Source organism: Gymnoscopelus braueri (assembly GCF_963280865.1).
Source record: "Gymnoscopelus braueri genome assembly, chromosome: 10".
Lineage (NCBI taxonomy): Eukaryota > Metazoa > Chordata > Actinopteri > Myctophiformes > Myctophidae > Gymnoscopelus > Gymnoscopelus braueri.
In genome coordinates this window covers 28,493,735-28,519,924 of record NC_137611.1, presented here as the reverse complement: position 1 = coordinate 28,519,924, position 26,190 = coordinate 28,493,735, and the positions used below count along the sequence as shown (strand labels likewise).

General features: G+C 41.0%; 1 protein-coding gene across 2 annotated transcripts; it reads left to right on the top strand.

The window, feature by feature from the left end:
* Positions 1 to 571: 571 nt before the first annotated feature.
* LOC308094226 (5'-AMP-activated protein kinase subunit gamma-1-like) lies at positions 572 to 23,591 on the top strand. 2 transcript variants are annotated; one of them, XM_080440746.1, is made up of 15 exons: positions 572 to 792; positions 2,437 to 2,508; positions 4,290 to 4,551; positions 14,425 to 14,654; positions 17,382 to 17,433; positions 18,456 to 18,562; positions 19,202 to 19,283; positions 20,277 to 20,335; positions 20,434 to 20,479; positions 20,612 to 20,666; positions 20,778 to 20,904; positions 21,294 to 21,459; positions 21,567 to 21,604; positions 21,747 to 21,893; positions 22,549 to 23,591. In XM_080440746.1, exons 1-15 carry the CDS (start codon positions 706 to 708, stop codon positions 22,663 to 22,665), a joined length of 1,647 nt encoding a protein of 548 aa, XP_080296872.1. In that variant the 5' UTR covers positions 572 to 705; the 3' UTR covers positions 22,666 to 23,591. The 2 variants fall into 2 exon arrangements, with proteins under 2 accessions (XP_080296872.1, XP_080296873.1); XM_080440747.1 differs by lacking the exons at positions 572 to 792; positions 2,437 to 2,508; positions 4,290 to 4,551 and adding an exon at positions 7,579 to 8,268.
* Positions 23,592 to 26,190: the final 2,599 nt, after the last annotated feature.

Below are 26,190 nucleotides of genomic sequence, written 5' to 3'. Positions count from 1 at the left end.
ACTTTAAAGGGATACTTCACTCTCCCGACGGGGACACATTTAAAAAAATTATTAAAAATAAATGAAAAAAGTTATGGAAAATTCATGGCCCCCTCACGCATTAGTAGGACACTCTAATGCGTGAGGGGGCCATGAATTTTCCATAACTTTTTTCATTTATTTTTAATATTTTTTTTAAATGTGTCCCCGGCCCGAGAGTGAAGTATCCCTTTAAGTACATTTTGATACCAATAACTGTTGTAATTGTACTCAAGTACATTTTGAATAACGGACTTTTACTTGAAACAGAGTATTTCAACATTGCAGTATTGATACTTTTACTCAAGTAAAACAATGTAGTACTTTTTGTGTGTGCGTGCGTGTGTGCGCGTGCGTGCGTGTGCGTGCGCGTGCGCGTGCGAGTGAGTGAGTGCGTGCGCGCGTGTAGATGTGCGTGTAAGTGTGTGCGCGTGTGCGTGCGTGTTTGTATGCGTGCTCGTGAATGTGCGCGTGCGCGCGTGTTGTGATGTTTGATGGGGTGTGTGCTCTCACCGTGGCCAAGCCTCTATACTTCCTGGTGGATCAGATCAGTGTCAGATTGAAGCTGAAACAGAGGAGCTGCTGCTGAACGGGATCTGGGTTCATTTATAAAGCTCAGCATTACTTCGCAAAGCGCGTTTTTGTCGCTCTTTTTTTTTGCAGCAAACTGGACCATCCAGGAATACAATGGGAAGCACGGTGATGGAGTCCAGCAAGAAGGACGGCGCGAAGAAAACACCGAAGAAAAAGAGAAGTCTGCGGATAAACATGCCCGTGAGTTGCTGGTGAAGTGTTTGACACGATTGTCATAAATCGCTGTATAACAACGCCTATGGTTTGAGTACATGCTGTATGTACAGAATAATAATGATAATATGTGCGTTAAGTAGGTTGCAGGAGGGCTTGTTGCAACTTTCAGGCTTATTATTATTTATTCCTCCACATCATGTTCTGTCACACGCACGCGCGACTAAACGCGAGCGTGCGTGAGTGACAGGCAGCCCCGTGTCTTTCAGGTCATGTCGTTTGCATTGATTGACATTGTGCCAAAGACATAATAATACTTGTAGTCCAATGATAATAATAAGAAAATGAACGTACAAGGCACAATTTGCAGTGCAGATTATGCCCGTTATACATTCATTTTCTTATTGTCATTATTATTATTAGCCTATTATTATTATTATTATTATTATTTGCATTGCATTGGTGCTTTAATATGGCCCTGTGCAGCCAGTGTCCATGATGATGCCCTCTAACATTGATGTGCATGGAACTTTATATAAGGCATCATCTGGCTGATCACCATGGCTAGGCTACTACAGCTTATTTACACTTAACACTACTTTTTTTCCACTACACTTTCCCGTTCTTCATCGCAAGACGTGGAAAACTTGAACCATATAAAGCTTAACATTTTTTTTAAAGGGAGGTTGTGAAGAAATGTAACATTGTTTATAAAATGTCGGTGGAAAACTGGAGAGGCATAATAGTCAGAAAAACATTTGGGAGGAACCGTACAGGGCTCCAAACCAATGAGTCATGATTCATTATGTGTAGTGGTTCTGGTTGTGGGGGGAAACTGCAAATTTCATTAGTCTGGCTTCTCTTACAATAACCTTGCCCTTGTCCGTGCACAAATCATCATTTGTAACATATGCAGACATCATGTATTTGCTTCTTTTTAAAGTCAAAGAGGCTGTGTACTTGCTGAACTAAATATTAATGTGCCCTCATGCTGCATTGAAGCTTGTATAGTTCAAAAGCATCCCTTGAGCTACAAGAGTGCCTACTTAACTGACAATGCATTTTGTTCAGTCTCCACTGCACATATTACATTCATGTAGCTTTAGCTCATGGGCATATTGTTTTGGATTGCATCCAAGAGATACAAAAAAAACATCTGCACAACCATATTAAAAAAATGGTACACAACAGCCTCACTGTGTTTCTGTTACTGTTATGTAATTACTGTCTCTGTAGGTGGAATTAATAACCTGTTTGGTATGAGGAAGGTAAAGCAAGGTCATGAGCTGCATCTTCTTTGGACATGCTTCAGATGTGGTTCAACATGTTTCTCTTCTTTCAAACACTGGAAACCTTGAGCAGGCTGTGTGGCTTTTCACCCAAATCAGCAAAATGGTGGGGCTGCCAGGCACGCTGGCAGCACACTTTTCCCTTTAGATTTATTTGACTCAAACACGCTTTTCTGCTGGGAATCTGGGATCCAGTTGGGCATTCATCCTGTCATTACATGCCTCTTTGTTATTTTCTGCAGTGTTTCTTGAGATTTAAGCCCCTGCATGTATACATGTGTGTGTATAGATGTACGTATATTATGCTCATGAATATGTTTGTATGTCAGCTTGCTCAAATAAACATATTTTTAAACTAATCCTGATCCTCTTCTATGTTCAGGACTTCAGTGCATTTACGTCCCCACAAGTGGACACTCAGACCAGTGGTTCAACCAAAGATGGCACTCGGAAGGTAAATATGTTTTAGGTCAAGTAATATATTTGTATTTTTCATATATAACATTTTCCAAATACTTGTTTTATTTGGGGGAGTTATACTTCTTTCATTACATAATACACATACACTAGTCTAGTGTCTCTGATTTGATTTTTTTTTACTGGTTCATATATGGTGTTCAGTAAGTGAAATATCAGACATGTCTGTTTTGTCTTCACGACCAACCCTGAAGAGCAGACAGCAGTGTTCTGCCTCTGTTTGTCCGGCACTTGGTCGGATCATGTACAGGAAATTGATCCATGCAAAGACAGCGAAAACAGCATCCTCCTTCTACTATTGCCTCTAATCTAATTTGACTTGGTTGCAAATGCCATAAATGAAGAGAGAGTTTTGTCTACAATAGAAATATTTACAGTATTTCAAGGTTGATGGCACATAGAAAGAGTGCCATGCATTGTCATGTGGCTCACTTGCCTTGACACGCTCTTGCACAATAGGAGGGAGAGGGAAGGACGAGTGTGTTGTTGGCAAATAGAGGAGATGGGCGTGTGCTCTCACTCCCACAGTTTTGCCATTGGATTGGCTCAAAAGAAATGTCTGCATGGCGTTGTGCCAGCCTTAAGAAAATACTGCCCTGAGCCGTTTGCAGAGGAGTCTAGATGAAAACATTTACTGTCTGTATCTCATTTTGGCTTGAGGACTACAGTGAAGCTTAGAGATGTAGCGTAGGCTACTTGTTGTTTGTTTTTCGTTTTGTTTTCTTCGAGAGCAGTAATGGTTGTCTTTGCCTCCCATGTCAGCATGTAGCTTTATCTCCTGTTTTGTACATATTGCTGATTATACAGGCTCTTATCCACATATTCTGTTATCAAAACACTCCAACTACATTTGACTGTGTTTTCTGTAAATGCTTTTTCTGTATACGGTGGATCACTGTATGCTGTGTTCCTTCACTCTCACATTACCTTCACGCACACAGTTAAAATGTTGGCGCTGTAAGTATTAGTCACTAGTTGGAGGAAGCTCATGTTGTCTCTAGCGAGATTGGCTGTCCTTGCTCATGTTTTGTTTTGGTTGCTGTACATGGAAAGAGTGGGAGGTTCTGAGTATTTTGATATGATACTGAGGAAGGTCAAGATCGTAAACATGATCTGCGTCACTATGTTGTATATTTTGCTAGTATCATTTAATTGGAGAAGTGCTGATTCATTGTCAGAGTAGATGGTCTACCCTCTCTTCTATTTATCATTCATATGATAAGGGAGTCCTGTGCTGTGGTTATTAACCTCTATCTGAGATGAGACCAGTCTGCATGCCCTTGAATCAAAAGGCATTCATTATTATACATGCTACACTCACTCTGTGCTGTAGACACATGGAGATACAGCTGAAATGATGCAGGTTTGTGTCTTCTGTTTAACGGCAACCACAAGATTCTAAACATCATCAGTTTGCCCTGTAGCAGGCAGCTGTGCATGTGATACTCATTTCGTAGTGCTGTTGTTGTTTGCATGAGGTCTCATGAACGAATGCGATGAGGCTTTCTAAACATGGTTTCATATCTCATTAAAGGAGAAGTGACCAAAATTGCAGAGAACATGCTGTCATTTAAAGATAAACCTCTCAGTGTTTGATAAGTCAGTGTCGGTTTTATGCTTGAATATTCCCTATATTTCCCAGCTTGTGTATTCAGCCTCTCTGTCTCATAGTACAACACTATAGGAACACTTAGGCTTTAGATTGAAATCATTTACAGGATTGCAATGAAATGAAACTGCCTCTTTCTTCTCTGTCAGGGAGAGCCCTGTGTCCGTTCCAGCAGCCCTACCAAAGCAGTTTTCACGAGGAGTCCTGCCAGCACAAGCCTGCCATCTTGTCCCATGTCTGCCCCAGTGCAGTCCAAGACCAGTCCAGGCTCAGCCAAAACCATCTTCCCATATCCCTCCCACCAGAACTCCCCACCCAAGTCCCCCCGCCGCTTAAGTTTCAGTGGTATCTTCCGCAATTCATCGAGCTCAGCGCCGGCTAGCATCAAGCTCTTTTCTAGAGCCCGGAAAGGTAAGCCCCTATTACACACACTGTTGATAATGTCTTGCACTCTGAAAATGTTGACATTGATGAACATTTTCAGGTGTGACAGATCACAATTGCATTTTAAAAATGTCAACAAAAATAAGGAAGACAGCACTAAGCAAGTGCTCAATGCACAAAATAGAAAAGTCAGTCAGCAGCCATTCTCATTAGCACTGTGTACATTTCCTATGAGCTAGTCATTGTTTGATGGTAGAACAAAACCCCTTTTTAGGACTTAAGTCAGGCTACAAACTATTTTATGTGGTAACCAAAGCAACGAGAAACCTTTTCCTAACAATGTGACTTGACATGTTCTTGGATGTGTTTTCGCAGGTTAGAGTGGCATGGCACCATTGATAAATCTCTGTCTCTGTGTGTCTCTCTAGCTTTCTCTCTGTCTCTCTCTCTGTCTCTGTCTCTGTCTCTGTCTCTGTCTCTGTCTCTCTCTCTCTCTCTCTCATATTTATTTATTTATTTATTCATTTATTTTTATAATGTTGCACCTTCAGCAAAACTAAAACAAAGCACAATATTGAGGAAGTCAGACACAGACGACAAAGCTGTTACCACCGAGTATCACACAGGAAACGATATTCAATCTGTGTAGTCATGACCAGATACTACATTATTGCAGGATTGTCTTAAAATTTGTCATGCAGCATACCCTCAATGGCTCATGGTATTATTTGCAGGGGAAATACAAGCCAGTTTTTATCTTGTGACATCTTACTGCCATTATACATGGGATTTATTAGCAGGGTGTGTTGTTAATAGGCTGAAATCACTCACTCACTTCTTTGTGTCAACAACTTCCTGTAGGAAGGGGAAAAAAGGTGTCATTGACTTAACAAAGAAGAGTTTGTTTAGTTCTTGATTTGTGGCTTTGGGTCGGGCACTGCAAAGTTACTTGCCCTGCCCTCCCAGAAGCACTGATCCTGCTATAACAGCTTTTCATAACAGCTTATAATTATGACCCAGAGATATCATAATGAGAATACCACTGAGCACAACTGCGCAGAAAATGGGAGAGAAAGTAAGCCCTCCTAATGAAAAGGTATTTAGCAAGAATAATGTTCTGTGTAATGGCAAAGAACAAACTAATGTCTATAATAGCTCTTATATAATGGGCCTTATACACTGCATGGAAACACTACTGTAGGAAGCAGATTGAGACACCAAAAAGGTGAGTCATATTCCTTAGCACACACACACACACACACACACACACACACACACACACACACACACACACACACACACACACACACACACACACACACACACACACACACACTTCTTTGCTTCCTCGCAGAGGGTCAGTTTGGCAGCAGAATGGTTATTGATGGTAACCATGCTAAAATGCACCAATCTACATTCACCCAGTTACCCAGGATTCCACTGAAATATAGGCTGATTTTAGGATCAGAGGGAATGGCAGATAGAGTTTTAAGTAATGCAACAAAACAATGTTATGGTTAAGGATACAGACCTTTCTGTGGTTTTTGTATCAGATCTTTGAATAAGCTTCAATTCAACTGTTTTTGTAGGCCTCCCGCTTTCACCACCAGGGTGTGCTAATTACCATGCTCTCTGTCTCAAAGCACTTGCAGTTCAAACCCCCCAAAAATAAGAAAAATAATAACTGACATCGCTGTTGATCAAAAGTACCTCTAAATCATTATTTTAGGGATATATTTATATTATAATGCTACATTAACTTATAACGGCATCAGGGCAAAATGTACACATACTGTTATCTGTATTTGCAAATATGATCAGACTGTCCTGCTTACAGCTATGCTAAATATGCATTTACCACATTGTCTGGATATTGTCAGTCTCTCACTGCTGTAGACCTCTGTAGCTCTTTCATGGCCTTATCTGGAAGTGACCAGACACACAAGCTCTTCACACAGTCATGCAGGCTCACTCGCTCCTTTCTTATCCTCTCTCTCTCTCTCGCTCTATTTTTCCGTGTTTCTCTGTTGCCACTGCATGTTGTCAGTAAATAAAAGAACTGGGCAGCTTTGATTTCCCCAGCTCAAAGAAAACAATCCTTAAAAGGGCAGAGTCATGTGCAGCGTAGACATGCGGATTGAGAATTTGCTTTTATGTACATCATAAATGTTCAAGTATGTTTTATTCCAACCTAAAAACACTAGCTTTGTAATGTCTGAATACCCCGCAGCTTAGCTGTCCTCAGAATTTGCACCTTCGGCGCTACAGAATTATGCAAATGTGTTTTACTAGGATGAGAGGGAAAACATTTGGACGGGGTGTTGGACATCTCACTGGTGGTGACTGACATCCTGTGCTGCTTAGGCTGAGTACAGTAGTTGCATAACATGTCAGGTGAGACCAGCACTGGACGTGCAGTCGATACTGCAAACTCTAAGTGGGTAATCTGTTGAGAAGGGGTAGTGGTATTGAATAATGGAAGCCTTCGGATCAGCTGACAGGATCTGGGATGCCCCCCTGCTGCCAGCCAAACTGGCCTGCTCTCAGCAATATTAAAGGTCAGGCTCTCAAAGTTACATGGAGATAGTCGACTCTTAAAACTGGCGAACATAAACGTGGCAACGCCATAATGTTCACGACTCTTCTGCCAGCACTTAAGAGTCGTTCGAGCTTTTAGGAGATTTGGATCTCAAGAGACATTTAGGATTTATGATCCCGAGTGTGTGTGTCACTTGCTGTGTTACTCTTTTGTGAAGACAAAATGAGACAGATGTGCCCTGTGCTGATTTTGCTCCGTCAGAGGAAGGGAGGGCAGTATGGGGGCTGGGACATGGCAGCGGCAGAGCCAATCGTTGGGCATCTGTCACAGGCTGGCCTCCTTTTACAGGCTGCTGACACGCGTGCTATATTAAAGAGACGCCACCCACAGCTGCACCTGACAATTTACAGCACTGACGCCACTGCTGCGTGAGCAACGCTCTCGGGGGGGGCAACCAGGCAGTGGGTGGGAGGTTCCCTGATCCATGGTGTTATTTGCATCACTGGAGAGAGGGACCTTTCACAGAGGACGTGTAGAATTTCCAGCTTCCCCGTAGCCTTCTCAATCGAGCTGCGTATGAGCTGCTACAGACATCGCACACTGCATGGTCCTCCTTGGCTCTGTAGGACTTTAGGATAAGTAAACTTGGCTTGCATTTTGTGACGTACTGTCATTTATCATTGTCTGTTCCAAACTAGGATTACCGGCTTGAAGAAAGACGTTATCTGAATCAATGTGCCTCTTCGTGGAAGATTGTTCAGATTGTTTTAGCTGCTAAAGACCTACGGTATATGAAGCCAGGAGAAAACTTCACACCGTCTTCTCTGTCCGTTGACTGAAGAGGACAGACGCCCGACAGGACCAGCTCTCTCCACAAAACCCAAACCAGAGACCAGCCAAAAACAATATTAAACAATTGAAATCTGTGTGCTCACCTTGGTTAGGATACAGCTGTCCACTAAGTTTCCCTGACTCGCCTTGTTGTTTAAACTTGGAACAGATGGAATGACTCTTGTTTGACTCTCTGTTTTGGGCCATCACTTTGAGCCCCTTTTGTGACCCGGGTGGTCATGGTCAAATTTAGTTTTGAATCTGCAAGCCGCTACTTTCCATGAAGAGGTTTGGCAGCCTGAGGAGGAGCAAGAAGCGCAAGGAGCAAGATGGGCTTGGAGGGAGACGTCAGTCTGAAACATCTTGTCTGTCGGGTAATGTCCTGCGCTCTTGATCACATGATCCCTGTGTGCACAGCAAAATCTAGAGTGTACATTAAATTCTGAGACTCTTAAGTTAGTTATATTAACATCCTGGATTTTACTGTGTTGCTTATTATCTACAGTATAAACGGTCCTCTGACTACTGCACAAGGTCCATGTGACTACATTCAGTGACCTATTTTCACATAATTCAGATCTCTAGAGTACACGACCATAAAACTCCCATAATATTATATCTGTTACCTGCAGCGAGGCTTTCTGAGGACACCCTCTGTTAGTGAATGGTCTGGGCATATTGAGATAATGGGCACAGATTGATTTAATGTAGCAGTCATTAGTGCAAGACACAAATTTTAAAATTGAGCCTCGCGGTGGGACCTTGTAGAAAGTGCAGATTTATCACCTACAGACCACACTCTTCCCTGTTAAGCTGGTGAAGAAAGGAAGCAGCTAAAACTAAAAGCAGAGTATACAGTATTTGTGGGTGCTGGAATGTGACGCCTGATTTATACTTGGTTGCGTGCCAGTGTCTTCCACCGAAAATAGCCGATCTACAATATCACAGCGTGTCGCAGCACGGCGCTTTGTGAGCTTGTAGATCGGCTAACCAAATATAAATCGGGCTTTACCAGTGGCCTGAGGTTCTCATAGTTCAGGTACTGGGCACTTGGTTGAACTGTCTCTTGTTTCACGAAATGCATGCAATGCATTCACGGTACATTTAAAGGACACAAGCCAAATTGGAAGAGCTGAGAGGCTTAGCTGTGGCCACTGGCCAGAGGTAGTAGATTTTCAAAATTAATCATATCTATATGACTCATACAGGACAGCACAGTGCTACATGCATTCTATTTAATTAATACTGTAGATTTAGAATGGAATATATCAGCAAAAGATATATACTGTATATATCTATAGGTGTTCTTCTAGTAATGCATTACTAGGTGTAAACCTAGTAATGTATAGCCACTCTGCACGGGATAAAGTGTTAATCCATTGTCATTATTTCTGGCCCACATCACTCAGTCCCTTTGGAATAGCTGCTCTATTTTGAAAACGTCAAACTTCATTAAAATAGACAGCAGACATCTGAGCCTCGCCAGGGCAATTCCGACATAACGCATAACTCTGTAGCAGTGGTCCTCAAACTTTTTCATACAGTATGTGTGTGTGAATGGGTGAATGTAATGCACTTTTGGTAAAGATGCTACTGTATATAAATGCACCATTTACCTTTTTTTGTTGTTTTGTTATTTCCACTATTCATCGGATGATGACGTATATAGATAGGGCTTAAGTGGTTAATCATGCTATTTTACCATTGCCGTTTATTTAGATCCCCATTAGCTGCCACACACGGCAACAGCTACTCTTCCTGGTGGTGTCCACAATATTAAAAAGCAAAAAATGTCAACATAAATGTAGAAATCCATTAAAACAAAATCCCCCTGATGTGAATTAGCAAGGCTATATGCATACTTGCCTATACAGTGACATCCCAAATCCCCACCATCCAACCCACTCCTTTCTCCCACCCTCTACACCAGTGATTTTCAACCCTTTTAATATCAAGGTCCATTATTTATTCAGCATTTGAGGCACGGACGTTTGATGAGATTCAGACCCAAGACTATTCTGTCATCATTGGATAAGATTTTGTCCACAAGTCCATGCTGTATTGATGTTGATACTATAGGAGAGACAACAGGCTAATGTTGATAAAAAATAACAATTCTTTAATTAAGTAATGCAGATGTTTTACAATAATTTAACTCCATTTGGTTTCATTTTACACACAAAAAAAGGGTAAAATGAAACCAAATGGACTCTTACAGGTCCATTTGGTTTCATTTTACACTCTCAAGAGTTAAAGATCTATAAGGGTCCATTTGGTTACCAACTCCATCATTTAGCTGGGGACCACCTTTAACCCCCTCAAGGGCCACTGGTGGTCCCCGGACCACTGGTTGAGAACCACTGCTCTACCCCATAACCTTTCACAGAAAAATCAATCAAATTCAGAGTTAAAGGTAACACCATTAATGTGACACCAATCAACTACTCAACTGAAAGCATGAACCTTGAACTTCACTGTTCCTGATTCAGACCTTGGCTGACTTCCAGTGAGCGGATGAGGGGCCAGAGAGCTGTCATAGTGATGTACGGCCATGTGGTATGTGGTGTTCATCATAAAGACGTAGGCATAGTGTATGTGATGACACCTTCAGCTCGCCCCACCAGTCCTTGAACCCTAATCGCCAAGATTACTCCATGACAGTTCCAGGCGTGGTGTTATAGGGCCTCCGTGATACATATCAAGAACATACATGGTCTTATATTACAGTACAGGCCAAGGAGAACACTGTCCATCTAGGAAGACGTATACTGTATTAGGACTGTCTGCAACTATTGATTATTTTCTTTGGGATTATTCTATTTATTACTTTTGCGATTAATTGAATTATCCCGAGCTGTGTTCTTTTTTATATATTTATTTTATATTTTATATATCAATAAACTTAGGTGAAAAGAATGTCTAATAGACTTCTTTGATAATCGACTAAATTGATTACATTAGATTAACCACTTAAGCCCTATTTAATACTTTGTCATACAACATTTTTGTACAAAAATACCAAGCTCACAACAAGGGACGGTAACGGGAAGAGTGGGCACCTCGATGTAAAATTGTCTATTTGGTCAAAAATGTTCAAATATATATTATATATATATGTATTTAAGTAATGTGACGTATACATGATTAGAACAGGATTGAACATTTGTCAATTAAGGTCCAATATTTGTACAATTGCTACAAAACCTGTATATCCAATCATTTGGAGTGTAAAGAAGTTGAAGGGTATGTGCAGGTGAGGCATCATTTAGCAGCGTATATCAGGCATGTCATTGTAAACATAGATGGCGGTTTGAATACAGTGGCAGCAGAGCACCTCTACAGTCTATACATACAGAGTGGGTGGTGGCCTATGTTGCCACGACCGCCTGGCAACAGGCGGCACAACATTCTGTTGCTAGCCAGGAGGAAGCGGTTCTGGTGGTACAGCTCCTGATACAACGGTAGAATAGATTGCGGCTGGGGTGGTCAGTGTCCTTAACGATTCACTGAGCCTTGATTACAAACCGCTTCTCATATCATTACTGGAGGGAGGGAAGCTCATCTCCCACGATGCACTGGGCCATCTGCCCCGCTCTCTGTAGGGCTTTCCGTTTGAGGCCGTTGCAGTTCCCATACCCTGGCAACCCTTCAAGGACCCCCGAGGGTCCCCTGACCCCACACTGAGAACTAGTGGTATAGATTAATTTAAAACTACATTTTCATTTTATTGTAGTAGAAAAGTAGTAGAAATGATAAATACTCAAAAGTAATTGAAATATGTATATTCCAAATACATTTAAGTCCTGTCCATTTCTGTATGATGGCTGAAATGATACCTAGTTTCTAGGAAGACGCTTTCTCTTCACAGGAAGTCAACATTGGATACTATGTAGGAAATGGCTTTGATATTCTTGTTACTAATTGGGGTCATGGCATGTCGTGTTGCTCATTGCAGCAAAGCCACAAACAACACCTATAAACACTCAGCGCCGGCCAGCTATGTCTGTTCCAGAGTGTCCCCCGGGGGGCTCTGTGGTGGCCTTGCTATTGCTCTGACGTCAACCAGCAAGGATCACGTTGCTCTTGGAGTCATTAACGCCCCCCCACGTGGCTGACAACACCCTCAGCCCTGATACTCCTCAGGGGAGTACCGTACCATCACAATCGTCACACACACCCTATTGCTCTAGAATCTAGATCACAGGTTTTCAAAGTGGGGGCCACCAGGGTGCGCCAGGGGGGTCAATTGAAAATTGAAATTGAAATAAAAAAAATGTCGTCAAAATACAATTCATAAAACATTTAATTTCAATTACAATTCATCAAGATTATTGCGCCAGTAACCGGTTTCAACCTGGCATCCCTATTTTGGGCATGTCATTATTGTCAAAACGTTTTCCAAGATTCTCAAAAATAGCAGATCTACAGGCTCAAAATTCCTCACGATGCAACGCGTTATGAGCTTGTAGATGAGATTTTTTTTCTTTTCTTTTTTCTGCCTATTTCACAATAGATGGGCCGGGTCCTTAGCATGGATTGGCATTTGGGAACCCCTGCTCTAGACTAGCTCTGCTTGTGCGAGTTTGAACTACATATGCCAGCGTTACACTCTAATACGATAACAGGAGAGACACTAATCATTATTCAGGGATGCCCTTTATACTTGCCTTGCACAGATATTCAATGCAACCTACGTACATTCGTATGTTGTTGGACAGGCTCTCAATGCTCTGCCATAGTACTGCCATACAGATAGAGTGTTGCATTTCTCTAATACAGTATGCACTAGATATCTGATTACCACTCATGAAGCAGATTTGGTATATTGAAGATGCATCCATTTCCTGTTACCCTGCAATTTCTAGCCTGCCCCATTTGCCCCTTTTATCCAAGCTGAGGGGTGGGGGGGGGGTGGAGGTTATCTCCTACTGTGGAATGTGCCACAACAGCGTGGCTAAAATAAGAAGTCAACACAGCAGAAGCAAAGCAGGCCAAAGAGGGTTGGTATGAGCCAGCTAAATGTCAAGAGATAGTGGAGAGCGACGAACAAGCTTCCACAATGTGAAACAAATCACTGTTCACTTTAAGTCCTCCTTTATGAAAATGCTGTTTGTAGCTGAAACTCCAGACTCCACCGTAACTGACATTTCAAAAAGGAACAATAGAATTTAGAGTGAGAAAGGATCATTGTGAATATGGTGTTTTCCATGGCTTCTGACACAACAGCAGATTGGGGACAAATTATGCTAACTGCTACTGCACATTTTTAGGATCAAGTTGGGCCTAATAAGTCAAGGTCCACTGCACACAAGGATCAAGTGAGGCCCACTTTGGGCACAGCCAGTGAACTGTCTAGCCTGCTATTAGGAAGCACCAAGTGTGTTTGCCCCAATGGAGAATTTTGTAAATATCATGGTCTGGAACCTGCAGACTCACAGAGTTGTTAGAGTTAAGAAGTAGTTACTTATACCATTAAGAATTCACTTTCAATTTTATGACCATATTCATGTGACCAAACCAACCAAATGTAACATTTACTGATGTTTGTTGTTTATTCTTTTCTGCCATACATGCATGAATTTGCTTTCCTTAAACAAGTGATTCTCAACCCTTTTAATTTCAAGGACCCTCAGTTTGATATGCATTAGGCCACGGACCCCTATTTGATAGCATGTTTATCTCCGCACTATAAAATCCTATAAAAATACATAAAAGTATTATTTAACCCTGGGAGTGTACAAATGGAACCAAATTGACCCATAATGGTCCATGTGGTTCCATTTATACACTTTTGGAGTTACAGACCAATATAGATCCATTTGGTACATAACTATCAATCATTTAGCTGGGGAACCCCCTGGAACCCTGCCCTGACGGTCCCCAGACCACATGTTGAGAACCACTACTACAGTGTTCCCGTAGACACACTGCACTCACAACAGTACAAACAGTAGTGTTTGTTTGAAACATACAGATCAGGATTGTGATCTGTACATCAGACAACCCTCTCACAGACTGATGGGGGGCGTGAGTGTCTCATGTCACCCTGCGTAACGTCATGACGTTAGGGGCATGTGAGGGCTGTCATGTGTCTGGCGCCCCCACAACCTGACACTGCCAGAGCCTGCACGAGGTCCTGTTTCATAGACAGCTGTCCACTAGACCGGAGCTGGTTGATTTTAATACACCAATGTATTATTGCCCGTTGTTCGTGGACTTGAGGGGCATAGATGCAGATCATGCGCAAGAGAGAAAAAATATGGTTGTACACAATACACAGTAAAAGTCCTCGAGCTTAATTTAACTCTGAGAGTGTAAAAATACCACATTTTGTTTTTTGTTTCCAACGAGCCACTTTTGGTTACCTTTCAGTACACTGGTTTAGTTCAGTTGAACATAATTATGAGTGGCACCAGTTTGAAGGCTAATGCAGAAGTCAAAAGCTGCAAGTTGACCATCTGATGATGTTGCATTTAGAAGAGAAGAGTGCTAACTTTCGCAACTCATTCTTGATCTTCATCTCTCCACAGCCTCTGGACTCACCTCTACTCCCACCACACCCACCCAGGCCCCCAGCACCCCTTTGTTCTCCCTGGAGGGGGCCCAGCAGAGTGCGCCTGCCCTCGAACGCCTGGATTCTCGCTCCCGTTCTCGTTCACTCTCGTCTCCCCCTGACACAGGACAGCAACTCAGCCTCCCCTCTGCCAAACCCCCTATTCCTTACTCCAGCCCAGTTCCAGCCAACACTACCTCACAACAAGTGAGTCATATGCTGTACTCTCATCCTTCTGTTTTCTTTACTAGTTTCTCCAATAACACTGGCAGTGCAACTGTTGAAATGGCTATTATTAATAACAATTTTGTGATTTGTGGCTGGTCAATGGTGGCCTCTCATGGCGTCATCCAAGATGTCATGTGCTTCTTTCCTCTGAGTCCTAAAGGTTTTTTACATGGAAATTACTCACAAAAATTTATTTGATTTGAGCTCCGATGCTTTTCCAATTGTGTGTGTCAACAAGGCAGTATTTACATCTGTCCTGACTCTCTGAACAGTGTGTAAATATTGTTTCTGCATTGCCCCCAATAGAATTAGTGGTTACAAATTAGTGGTCTTGCTAAATCCGCCCAGATCTAGGTTGCATTTTATTTAGCTTTGAGCTTCTTCATCAGCAATGATTTTGTTTAGAATTCATCTCTGTGCAATAACAGCTGGGAAGCTGTGTGATACTGATGTGTCCTAGGGGGAGCGAGGAATTGCTGTGCGATGTGCTGTGGTCTCATGAAGAATGATTGCGTCAACTGTCAGACTGCTCGCTTTGAGTATAGTACCCTGAAAGGGCAAATCAATATTTCATCACCAACCTCGTCTTTTTGTTGATACTTACACCCAAGGCTGGGTATGGGACTCATGCGTCATGAATCTCTCTCTGTCTGTCATTTTTCCCTCTTCATAGAAGGATGTTCTCTCACACCCTCCCTGTCCCCCCATAAATACAGGGCTCACTCGATAATCAGCTATAATTTTAATTCCAGTCTTAAAGTGGATTAATTAAATAAATTGCCTTCACTTAAAGCTATGCGTGCATGTTAGTTTTCCCTGTGGCAGCAGAGCAGGATGTATCCCCACTGTGATGCAGCAAAGGAAGATTTATGAAGGTGCAGTAGTTTTGGCTGGAGAAGCTCTGTGTCACCATTGTTGGGTGACTCATGGCAACAATGGGGAATCCCAGAGGAGACTTATAAGGCTTTATATACTGTATGTATATACTGTGTGTGTGTGTATAATACTGTATATATTGCCGCATACTGTATATAATTTACCAGCCGCAGTGGGTAGTGAAATAGGCCAGGCACACAAAAAAGGTTTCAACATAAATGCTTGTTTAAACTCAAGATCACTCTGCATGTTTTTTTGTTGTTGCTTTTTTTTGTTTTTGTCTTGTTGGCAACTTTGCTATTGCATAAACTACTATAGGCAAATGAGATGGATGTTTGTTATTTAAGCTGGACAGTCCGTCACGTTATCCCATTTAAATATACTGCATATTAATCGTTTTCCTCCTGTTAGAAAAAGCATGAAAGTGTGGATGGACAGGCGGATGTGTGTGTGTAGCTTGTTGCTACTAGGTAACAAGGAATGTCCTAATATGGTGAAGCGACCTGGCTCTGCATGGAGGAGGGGTGTGTCCTCAGAGCATGATGGTGGCTGCGTTGCGTTCTCCTCGGTTTTAGTGAGACACAGACACTTTCTCTGTCGGGACAAACAGGGATTTCTCCCTCTGCTTATTATTACAGCCAAATACGCCGGGAGATGCAGAAAACTGCCCCATAAGTTGTGTATGAACTGACATACGCACCCACACCAGTGTTGCCAGAGTCTGCGAGAGGAATAAGCAACCAGGTCTATGAAAACAAGCCCAACAGAAGCGACTCAAGCGACTATGGCTGTGGCTATTTGAAAATAGCTGATCTACAAGCTCGAAGAGCTTGAAGATCTGCTATTTTCCAAAACATATTTGGGGAATAATCTTGGGGAGGAATAAAGGTAATTTTTGAATATTGGGGGTCCTTGCCATGAAAATATTTGAGAATCACTGGTTTATAAACAACATTAGGAAACGAGCCCAAATAAGCAACTGCACTTTAGAAACGAGCCAAAAAAAAAACCGCAACCCGCAACCACCAATATGTATATGTACAAGCAACTTTACAGAAAAACAAGCCCAAAGTCGCTTATAATAAGCGGACATGGCAACACTGACACACCTCCTGTAGTAGTGGTTAGTATGACCAGTGTGTAGGCATTGGTTGCCCCATACTGCAGCAAATGGATTAGGACCGTTCCATTCGGTGTTGTAGGGGGTGTGCATCGTCTAGTAATAATTTAGCAATAAAGTTCCATCGACACACAGCGGCAAGGGTTTTTAGACAATCAATTTCTAACGCTTCCAGTGTGAAGTGGGTCGCATTGAGTGAAGACACTATAGACAGGCTGTTGTGGGACGTGACGGTAGTAGGTTATCGGGACATTGAGGAAAGTCGCTGCTAGTGTTGCCATATTCTGTGAGAGAAATAAGCAACCAGGTCTAGGAAAACAAGCCCAAAAGCAGCAACAAGGCCACATGAGGCACTTTAAGCCTATACGCATCGGCTTCGGCTATTTGAAAATCTACAAGCTCACATGAACTTGTAGATCTGCTATTTTCAAAAAAACTATTTTTGAAACATTCTACATACACAATTACTCGCTGGCACAACATTTTCATGAAAATATTTTGCGAACCAATTTTTACAAGCAACTTTACAGAAAAAGAAGCCCAAAGTCGCTTATAATAAGCCGACATGGCAACACTAGTCGCTGCACCCTAGCTGCTTACAATCTACAGCAAACTTTGTCGCGCGTTCAAAGCGTGCGCGTCTTTTTGTGTGTCGTGAGCTCTTTATGCTACGGTCCTCCTGACTGACTAACTTCTGCTTCCTACTGCAGGTCTACGGTCTATTCGAAGGCATGCTGGAGAAACTTGAATTAGACGATGATGGTAAGTGCATGTTTACAATAATCTAGCCAATTTTCTATGTTTTAAACTAAAATGTCCTTTCACTAGTTTATAATTTCCGGGATTCCCTGGATAAGCGAAGTATGACAACAGAGATTCAGAATAGCTGAAACAAATAGCTACCTTTCGATGGGGTTTGTGTTAAACATCAGACCTGTTTTTAAAGAGCCATTTATTAAGCACCGTATGCAGCTCACGTCTGCAGAATCCTATCCAGTGAGATCAGAGGATTCATCCATTATGTCACAAATTGAGGGATTCCCTCTACAGGGTATAGTGACTTCATCGGTTCATTAACATCATAGCAGTCAGTATTGATCTCTTAAATGTATCTATTGTGAGCGACGTTTTACAAGCTAATGTTACACGTTTCTTGTCATGAACCACGACAGATGTAATGCAATGCAATGCAGTGAAAGTCACACTTCCTGCAGCATTCCAACAGGCGATGAATGCTTAAAAAACATTTAAAATAGTTTGCTCATACGAGTAGGCTATTTCGGACCAACTTGATTGATTGATTGAATATTTGATTAGACAGAAATGCAAACAGCAGAGTACAGTCAAACACATTGTCTAAAAGGATAACACAAAAAAGTCCAGGGGACTTCTTTCCATTGAGGTCCTATAATTAAACTTAAATGCTGGTATATGCCTATATGCACCTATGCATTATTACAGTGCAGCATTTCTATGTTTCTTATGTATAACTTTGTTGGCATCTACTCTTTGAATTCAAGTTTACAACCCTACATTGTTGTCCAGATCATATTCTGTCTGTTGTGTTTTCTACATGCCTTCATTGCTGGTGCTTTATGGTTGTTTCCAGAGCTTAGTCTTTCAGATGGAGCAGCCATTTACTCTTTAAGTGGCCCTGAGTGGTCCAAGTCAGTAATGGTTATGTAGACTCTGGTAGAAGAGCTGGGGATCCAGCATCACAGGAGCTGTCAGATCTCTCCCTCTTCTTCTAAATGTGTTTTTCTCTCTCCTGCTGTTCCTTGCAGCTGCTGAACCAGAGAGTGATATTTACATGCGCTTTATGAAGTCGCACAAGTGCTATGACATTGTCCCCACTAGCTCAAAGCTGGTTGTGTTTGACACTGCACTGCAAGTAAGTGCTGATCCCTTCCATGCAGCTGTACTCTCACTGTGTATCTGATGACACAGAGACACACACACACACACACACACACACACACACACACACACACACACACACACACACACACACTGATGAGCACACCTTTGTGAACAAGTGAGCGTAGACACAACATTATGCATAGTGGCCAGTTTCAGTATTCCTGTGTGATAATGCAAATAAATGTTTTGTCTGCAGTAAAATGGAAAACATCCATGTGATACTTAAGTTTCCCCACTGTGCCATAAAGTGAAGTTAATGTTCCACAGGAATTCTGTAGCATTGGGCTACAATGGCCAGGAAGAATTTTGTCTTAAGATGGTTGTGAAATTGGCATAGGGCTGTTAAACAGTAATCTTGGGCTTGTTTAAGCTCTTTGATGTGTAGAAGTTCAACCACTGAACTCACTACATCCAGCCTTATCTTAATGAAAGGGAAATGCTAAGCCCAAAACAATTCCATGAGGAATTAAAATTTTGCATTAATCAAACAATTTTACACTATACATGCCAATAAGAAGGGGGGGGGGGTTCTTGAAGAAACGACTAAATCTTATTACAAATGTTTCCATTTAAGCTCTTTAGCCATTGTTCTTGTCAATGTCATTGATAGGTTAAGAAAGCATTCTTTGCCTTGGTTGCCAACGGTGTGCGTGCAGCTCCACTATGGGATACAGAGAAACAAAGCTTTGTGGGTAAGCGCCCTGAAAACCATTAAGCAGAAACACCTGATAAGGAAAATGTCACAAATGCCTATTAAATCTCTGCATGTCTTAATGAATGCCTCGAGGAATTATCATAACTATTGTGTAGAAAATTAGAAGGAAGCATCAGTTGCCATGTGCTTCTCTGAAACAGGCCTGAATGTGTTTTGAACCTGCAATAGTAGTTTTTTGCCTGTGGCATGTAATGTTGTTTTGAGCAAAAGTCATTTAGTGTTTTCAGGCACCATTAGGCACAGCAATAACTATTGAAAGGTTAAGATTCTATTTCGCATTCAGTAACCTACACCCGAAGAAGGTATATTATTCACAGAAAATCAAAATGATTTATGACTCTACCAAAACAATTTCATAATAGGCTAGGGGATCATTTGGTGGAAGTAGCAGATCTACAAGCTGACAACGCGTTATGATTCGGCTTGTAGATTTATTTATTTCGGCAAAGAGATCTAGTGTTGAGGGGAAAAAAAGGAGGTGACAAAAAAAGAGGTCCCAAGAATCGGGTTTGAATTCTGTAGCGTCTGGGCATTTAAAATGTAAAAGAATTTCCATAATATTGATGCATACTGGATTGGCTGAGTCATGATGTGTTCTGGCCAAGATTTAATGCAAGTCAGCCTGCCCTGTGCTGAATAATGAAAGCTCAGTCAGCTATAGGGTGATGTACTACTATACTATTGATACAAAACAGACAATCAAACTCAAAAGCTACTGAAGTACAAAGTGAAGTGCAGAGGTACTTAGAATACGAATGTTTTAGCCATGTATTAACTTGTACATGTGATTCTGTGTATGTATATGTATATGTATATATATATATATATATATATATATATATATATATATATATATATATATATATATATATATATATATATATATATATATATATATATATATTTATTATTATTATTTTTTTTTTTTGTGGAGTATTGCAAGGCTTGTTGACTGTGCAAACTATTTCAGGAATGCTGACAATCACAGACTTCATCATCATACTACACAGATACTACAAGTCACCAATGGTAGGTCTCCCTGAGAGGAGCTGATGTTTGCATGAGATTTGCTTGTCCTATCGAGGATCTGTGTGCTTTCTGAACTGATTGCCATCTCTTGTTCGCAGGTGCAAATATACGAGTTAGAGGAACATAAGCTTGAGACATGGAGAGGTTAGAAGCTTGTTTATAGTGCTGTATTGCCTGTTTTGCTGTTTGTTTCGCATTCTGTGACAGTTTTCAATGCTATTTCTTATACAATGTACACAGCATAGAATCAATTCTCTCCCTTCTGATACTCCACAGAGGTTTACCTGCAAGCGACATTTAAGCCTCTCGTGAACATATCACCTGATGCAAGGTACATTGTTTGATCGTCATAGATAATTAATGAATTCTCTGTTTTGAAAGTCAGACAGTCTGTCTGACTGTGTGTATTTGGTCATTAACGGCTCTGTTTTTGTTCTTGTAGTCTTTTTGAAGCGGTATACACTCTCATCAAAAACAAAATCCACCGGCTGCCTGTCATCGACCCTGTCACAGGAAACGCACTTTATATTCTCACACACAAGAGGATCCTCAAGTTCCTGCAGCTCTTTGTAAGTCCCTGGGTTATTGATTCATTAGTGTTCAAGCCACATATTATTCAATACTGTGATAGACGATTAACCACTTAAGCCCTATATACTTTATCATAAGACGAATTGCGAATAGCTTGTAGATCTGTTATTTTCATTATCTTTGAAAAATGTATAAAAGAAAATCTGTTTTTTTAATCTTACAACGTTCCTGAAAACTTTTCAAAATAGGAACTACAGGGTTAATGGTCTATCCTGAAATTGAATGAAAATGAATACTGCTTTTGCCTCACATTCATGTCATATCTGCTGCCACCTAGTGTTCATTGGAGCTATGCCGAGAATCTCTGTGGGTTGGCAAGTAACTGCAATGACAGTTTACCTTCCAATTGTTCTGCATATGTTCCCAGGTGTGTGAAATGCCCAAACCAGCTTTCATGAAACAAACCCTTGGGGAACTGGGGATCGGTACATACAACAAAATTGCTTTCATCCACCCTGACACGCCCATCATCAAAGCCCTAAATATCTTTGTGGAGAGGAGGGTGTCTGCTCTGCCTGTGGTTGATGAATCGGGTACAAACAAGAACTGTTGCATGTTGAAGCTCTATGTATGATATATATGCCAAAGGACGAATGCACTCCTGACACTTTCCTGTGCCCAAATCTATTTCTCCTTGCAGGCAAAGTTGTGGATATTTACTCCAAATTTGACGTCATAGTAAGTCTACATTTCCTGTTCTGCTCAAACTGAAAGCTGCTGTTTTTTTGTTTTGTTTTTTGCTTAGTTGATGGCAGTTAAACATTAAAAGTGTGTCTGTGTGTGTGTGTGTGTGTGTGTGTGTGTGTGTGTGTGTGTGTAGAACCTGGCTGCCGAGAAGACGTACAACAACCTGGACATAACCGTCACCCAGGCTCTGAAGCATCGCTGCCAGTACTTCGAGGGAGTGATGAAGTGCCATAAGCTGGAGACACTGGAGACAATAGTGGACAGGATAGTTAGAGCCGAAGTGAGAGCACGTGTACATGCATAACAAGCAAAAGTAGCCTTTATCTGAAAGCCCCCTATAGCAATTACATTTCTCATTTTACCCCTAATTTCCTTACCAAACCATGTACGGCTGTGGTTTGAAATCATACATAATTTTAGGGTGCAGGTATTACTGGATTTCAGTATGAAATGAAACCCTAAAAAATATGTAGAATACATTTTCTATTAGATGAATCTAATGGAAGTTAGTTACCCTCCACATTGCTATGTGATAGGGTCATTCATTAAAAATGTTGTTGCACCACTCCACTATGATAGTTGGTTTTCACATCCAAACCACCAAGTCTTAGTGTGACTATAGAATGTTAGATGGCATGTTTTTTTTTTTTTTTTTCTTTATCAACTGAATTGATCACCTCAGTGGTCCATTCTGATCACCAGGTCGATCAAAAAGAGGTGGTTGTCCACCCTTGATGTACCAGAACATACTGTAGATTTGACCACTTTTATCAAAATACAGTGAACTTAACCCACAAAATGAAATTATTCGTCAAAAATTGTGCTTATGAAATCTATGTACAGCACTGCAGGTTGGACACTGGAGAACATTCAACAGCTGAAAAATGCTAAAAATATTGAGGGGGGCTTCAATAACATAATGTGTCTGTCTGTAGGTCCATAGGTTGGTGGTAGTAGATGAACGTTCCAATATCGAGGGTATCATCTCCCTGTCGGACATCCTTCAGGCTCTGGTTCTCAGCCCAGCAGGTATAGATGCCCAGCATCGCTAACCCCAAACCCCCCCTTCCCTCCTGGACCCTGAGCTCTTCTCCCCCCACCCTGCACTGTAAAACCTGTACCAGGTAGGAAACAGGCATTTTGCCCTGGCTCTGGTCAACCGCCCGGTGTGAGGCTGAGGCGGAGTGTTGCCAGCCTGTCTGATTGCCCTTGCTAGATGCCAGTGTGATGCAGTGTATAGTGTAGAATAGAATGTGCCTGCCCGCCACATGGTTGGAATCCACTGCGGTGCATCCGGCTTTGTCGAGTGTCCGTGCGAACACAATTGGCCCGTGTTCAGGGGAGGGTGATATTTGTCACTGAATGTATTCCTACTGGCTGGGTGCGGCACCTGTCAGCGTGCTATGTCCTCCCATTTGGGGCTCCTCACTGGCAGGTGAGCCAGTAGGGCATAAAAGTAGTGACAACAGACAAGTGTGTAGGGAAGAATGCATTGGCATAATGACTAAATTGGGCTGGGAAAGGGGTAAAAAATATTTGGCTACTCAAAAAAACAGAGCTGAGCTTTGAAATACATGTGCTTAGCATCTGCCTGCTAGGTACTGTGCATGTCATGACAGAGATTAAATGAGTATGTCTCAAGTCCCTGTCTCAGAAGGTTGTAATTGTGCTTGTGTGTTGTCATGGCAACCTGTCTCATTGTGCGTCATTGAAGTTAGAAGTTGTGTCAGCCTGCTTGTAACTGAATGATGTCAGAGATTCACATTTCATTACTGAATCATTTCCATGTCTGAGGTTGAATGCTGTACGCTTGGGCGATAACCCCATCAAAGTAAACAAGCTGTGATGTAACTGAAACGTGACACATCGACCAGCCCAACTCCTCCTTCCTTAAGCAGTGACAACCACAGCTGTGTTTTGGGATGTGTCTTGCCTTTCTTGTGTCCTAATTTGCCCTTTGTTCTTCCTGTCTCCTCTGGTCCAGATATCCTGACAGAGTGAGAGGGAGGATGCGTCACCAGAACTGGAGACAGTGGGAGAATTTTGGGTTCGAGGCGGGGATCACAGCTCTAGGCTGCGCAAGGCCAGTCTGAGGGTCGCAGAGCAGCCCACCGCTGATGCACTATAAAGGCTTGGAAACCAAAGAGCTAGATGACTAAGTGGAAGTGAAGCTCCTACACTGGAGCATCGGCTGTCTGAATAGAACTGCTTTTTGTTTGAATGTTCTGCTCAGACACACACACACACACACACACACACACACACACACACACACACACACACACACACACACACACACACACATACATATAAATAGATACAGAGGCACATTCTCCCACAGAATTGATCTGGTGGAGGACTTGTAATGATAAAAATAGGGCCTTGGTGTATTGGGTTGTGGTGTTCCTGTATCATGCTGCTCTGTCATTTGTTTTTCAGCAGTGCCAAACTACTATTTGTAGCATGACTCATACCAAGGTAAACATTCTACAATGATTGACCTCCTACTGTATCATCACAGTCATGGAAACTGACAATGTCTCAGTGTTTGGTGAAAAGCCAACCTTCCTTGAAAATACATTAATAATTTTGTCTACACTTCATACAGAATATGGTAATTTCATCAATGTTGTTAACAATCTTTTAGCCAGCAACATTGAAGGAATTAAGGCCCAAATCTTCCCCATTATTTACTTATGTGTGCCTTTTGCTTGTCCTTCTCACACTAAACAAGGTTTTAGTTGTACCAAAAATGATTCCAAAGTGCATTTATTTGTATGTTCTTTTTGGATTTTCTTTTTGAAGAACATTGAATGTTGAAATACTGAGAAATGTATTTTCATCTGTTTGTTAATTTAGATTTTAATTTAGAATTATCATCCCTTTGTAGCTTTGCATACTGTATCAGACAGCCAAAAATAAATTACTGTTTAATCTGGTTTTATTATAAAACCAGTCAATGGTCAGACAAATACAAAGTAAAATACTCCAAACTTTTTTTTCTCCCCGAAAGATATCTATAGCCAGAGCATTCTGTGTAACCCGTGAAATGAAACCCACACACGTCACCACTTAGAATTTTTGTTCAACTTCAGATTCCCCAAATACATACATTTTGAAATCATTTTGTGACACTAAAATATTGAAAAGGCAGGTGGATTATTATGTTTAAGTGACTTAACAATATATAAAGTCTTTGTCAGCCAAGAAATATGCTAGATCAGGCGTTGAATTTTTCCTATATTGAAAGAGGATTAGGAATCTATTGTGAGAAATTGCTGCATTTTCTTTGTCATGAAAAGACGAGAAAAGGACCGTCAATTTCAAGATATTTAGATTTTTTTTCTTTCTGCATTTTATGTATAAGCATAACAGACAAAAAATATCTGAAATTTACAATGTACCATGCAAAGCAACATGGTGTCCCACAGCTGTATTCCTGTGCTGTAGCTTGACAGGACTCATCTCCGTCTTTCACTGTAAATATAGGAGCATTTTGAGCAAATGTGCCAGAGAAAGCTTTATTTTTATGAATGTTTCTGAAGATCGGGTTTAAAGAGACTGCGGTTTTAATGTTATTTTTGTAAATATACTGTGGCGATATGTTAAATTCAAAGACACTTTGTATCCGATCGAGACGTACTGTACATGTGCAAGCATGAGAAATTACACAAGTTATGAATGTTCTTTGTTTTACTTTTTTCAATTTTTCTGGCTGCAGAAAAATAAATTGACACTGAATGTACTTTTAAGATGAGTATGCAGTTCATTTTTGCCTCATACCGTGACATTTGTTCACCATGGTACGTTTTGATACATTTTAGAACTGATTAAAAATAAAATTTTAATGGTAATGCTAGATATTTAAGGCTCAGGTCTTAATTATCCCATAGTTAAAAATAAGGTGTAAGATATGGGTGTAAAGTCACTACCTTGTTTAATGCTGTTTATTGCTTTAAATTATGTTCTATAACGTATATAGTAGTCTAAGCAGTGACGGAATAAGTACCAATGATTTTTACTTATTTAAAAGTATCAATCAAAAGTAGAAATACCATTGCTAGGAAATGTCCGGAATTCAACATTTACTTGACTAAAAATGCAGAAGTATTCACATCAAAATATACTTAAAATACCTAAAGTGAAAGTACTCATTATGCAGACTGTCTCATTTCACAAGCTCAATATGTATAAAAATCTTTTGAAAATAGCAGATCTACAAACTCACAACCATGACTGGTTGATATAGAAGTAGTTGATATATGTTTTGTAATAATCAAAATCCACAAAGTAACTAAAGTTTTCAAATAATTGTTGTGGAGTAAAACTACCACATTTGCCTCTGAAATGTAGTGGAGTGGAAGTAAAAGTATTTAAAATGGCAAATACTCCAGTAAAGTAAAGTTACATCAACATTTTAATCAATTTGTCTCTGAGATGTAGTGGAGTGGACTAGAGTAGAAGTAAAAGTATTTACAATGGGAAATATTCCAGTAAAGTAAAATTACCTCAACATTTCAATCAATTTGTCTCTGAGATGTAGTGGAGTAGAGGTAAAAGTATTTAAAATGGGAAAT

Excerpts from the sequence above, each read along its gene's own strand:
- LOC308094226 (XM_080440746.1), top strand. The coding sequence starts at position 706 with ATGGGAAGCACGGTGATGGAGTCCAGCAAGAAGGACGGCGCGAAGAAA. Across the intron at positions 793-2,436 it reads GTCTGCGGATAAACATGCCC|GACTTCAGTGCATTTACGTC; the intron begins GTGAGTTGCTGG and ends TTCTATGTTCAG. Across the intron at positions 21,605-21,746 it reads ACTCCAAATTTGACGTCATA|AACCTGGCTGCCGAGAAGAC; the intron begins GTAAGTCTACAT and ends GTGTGTGTGTAG.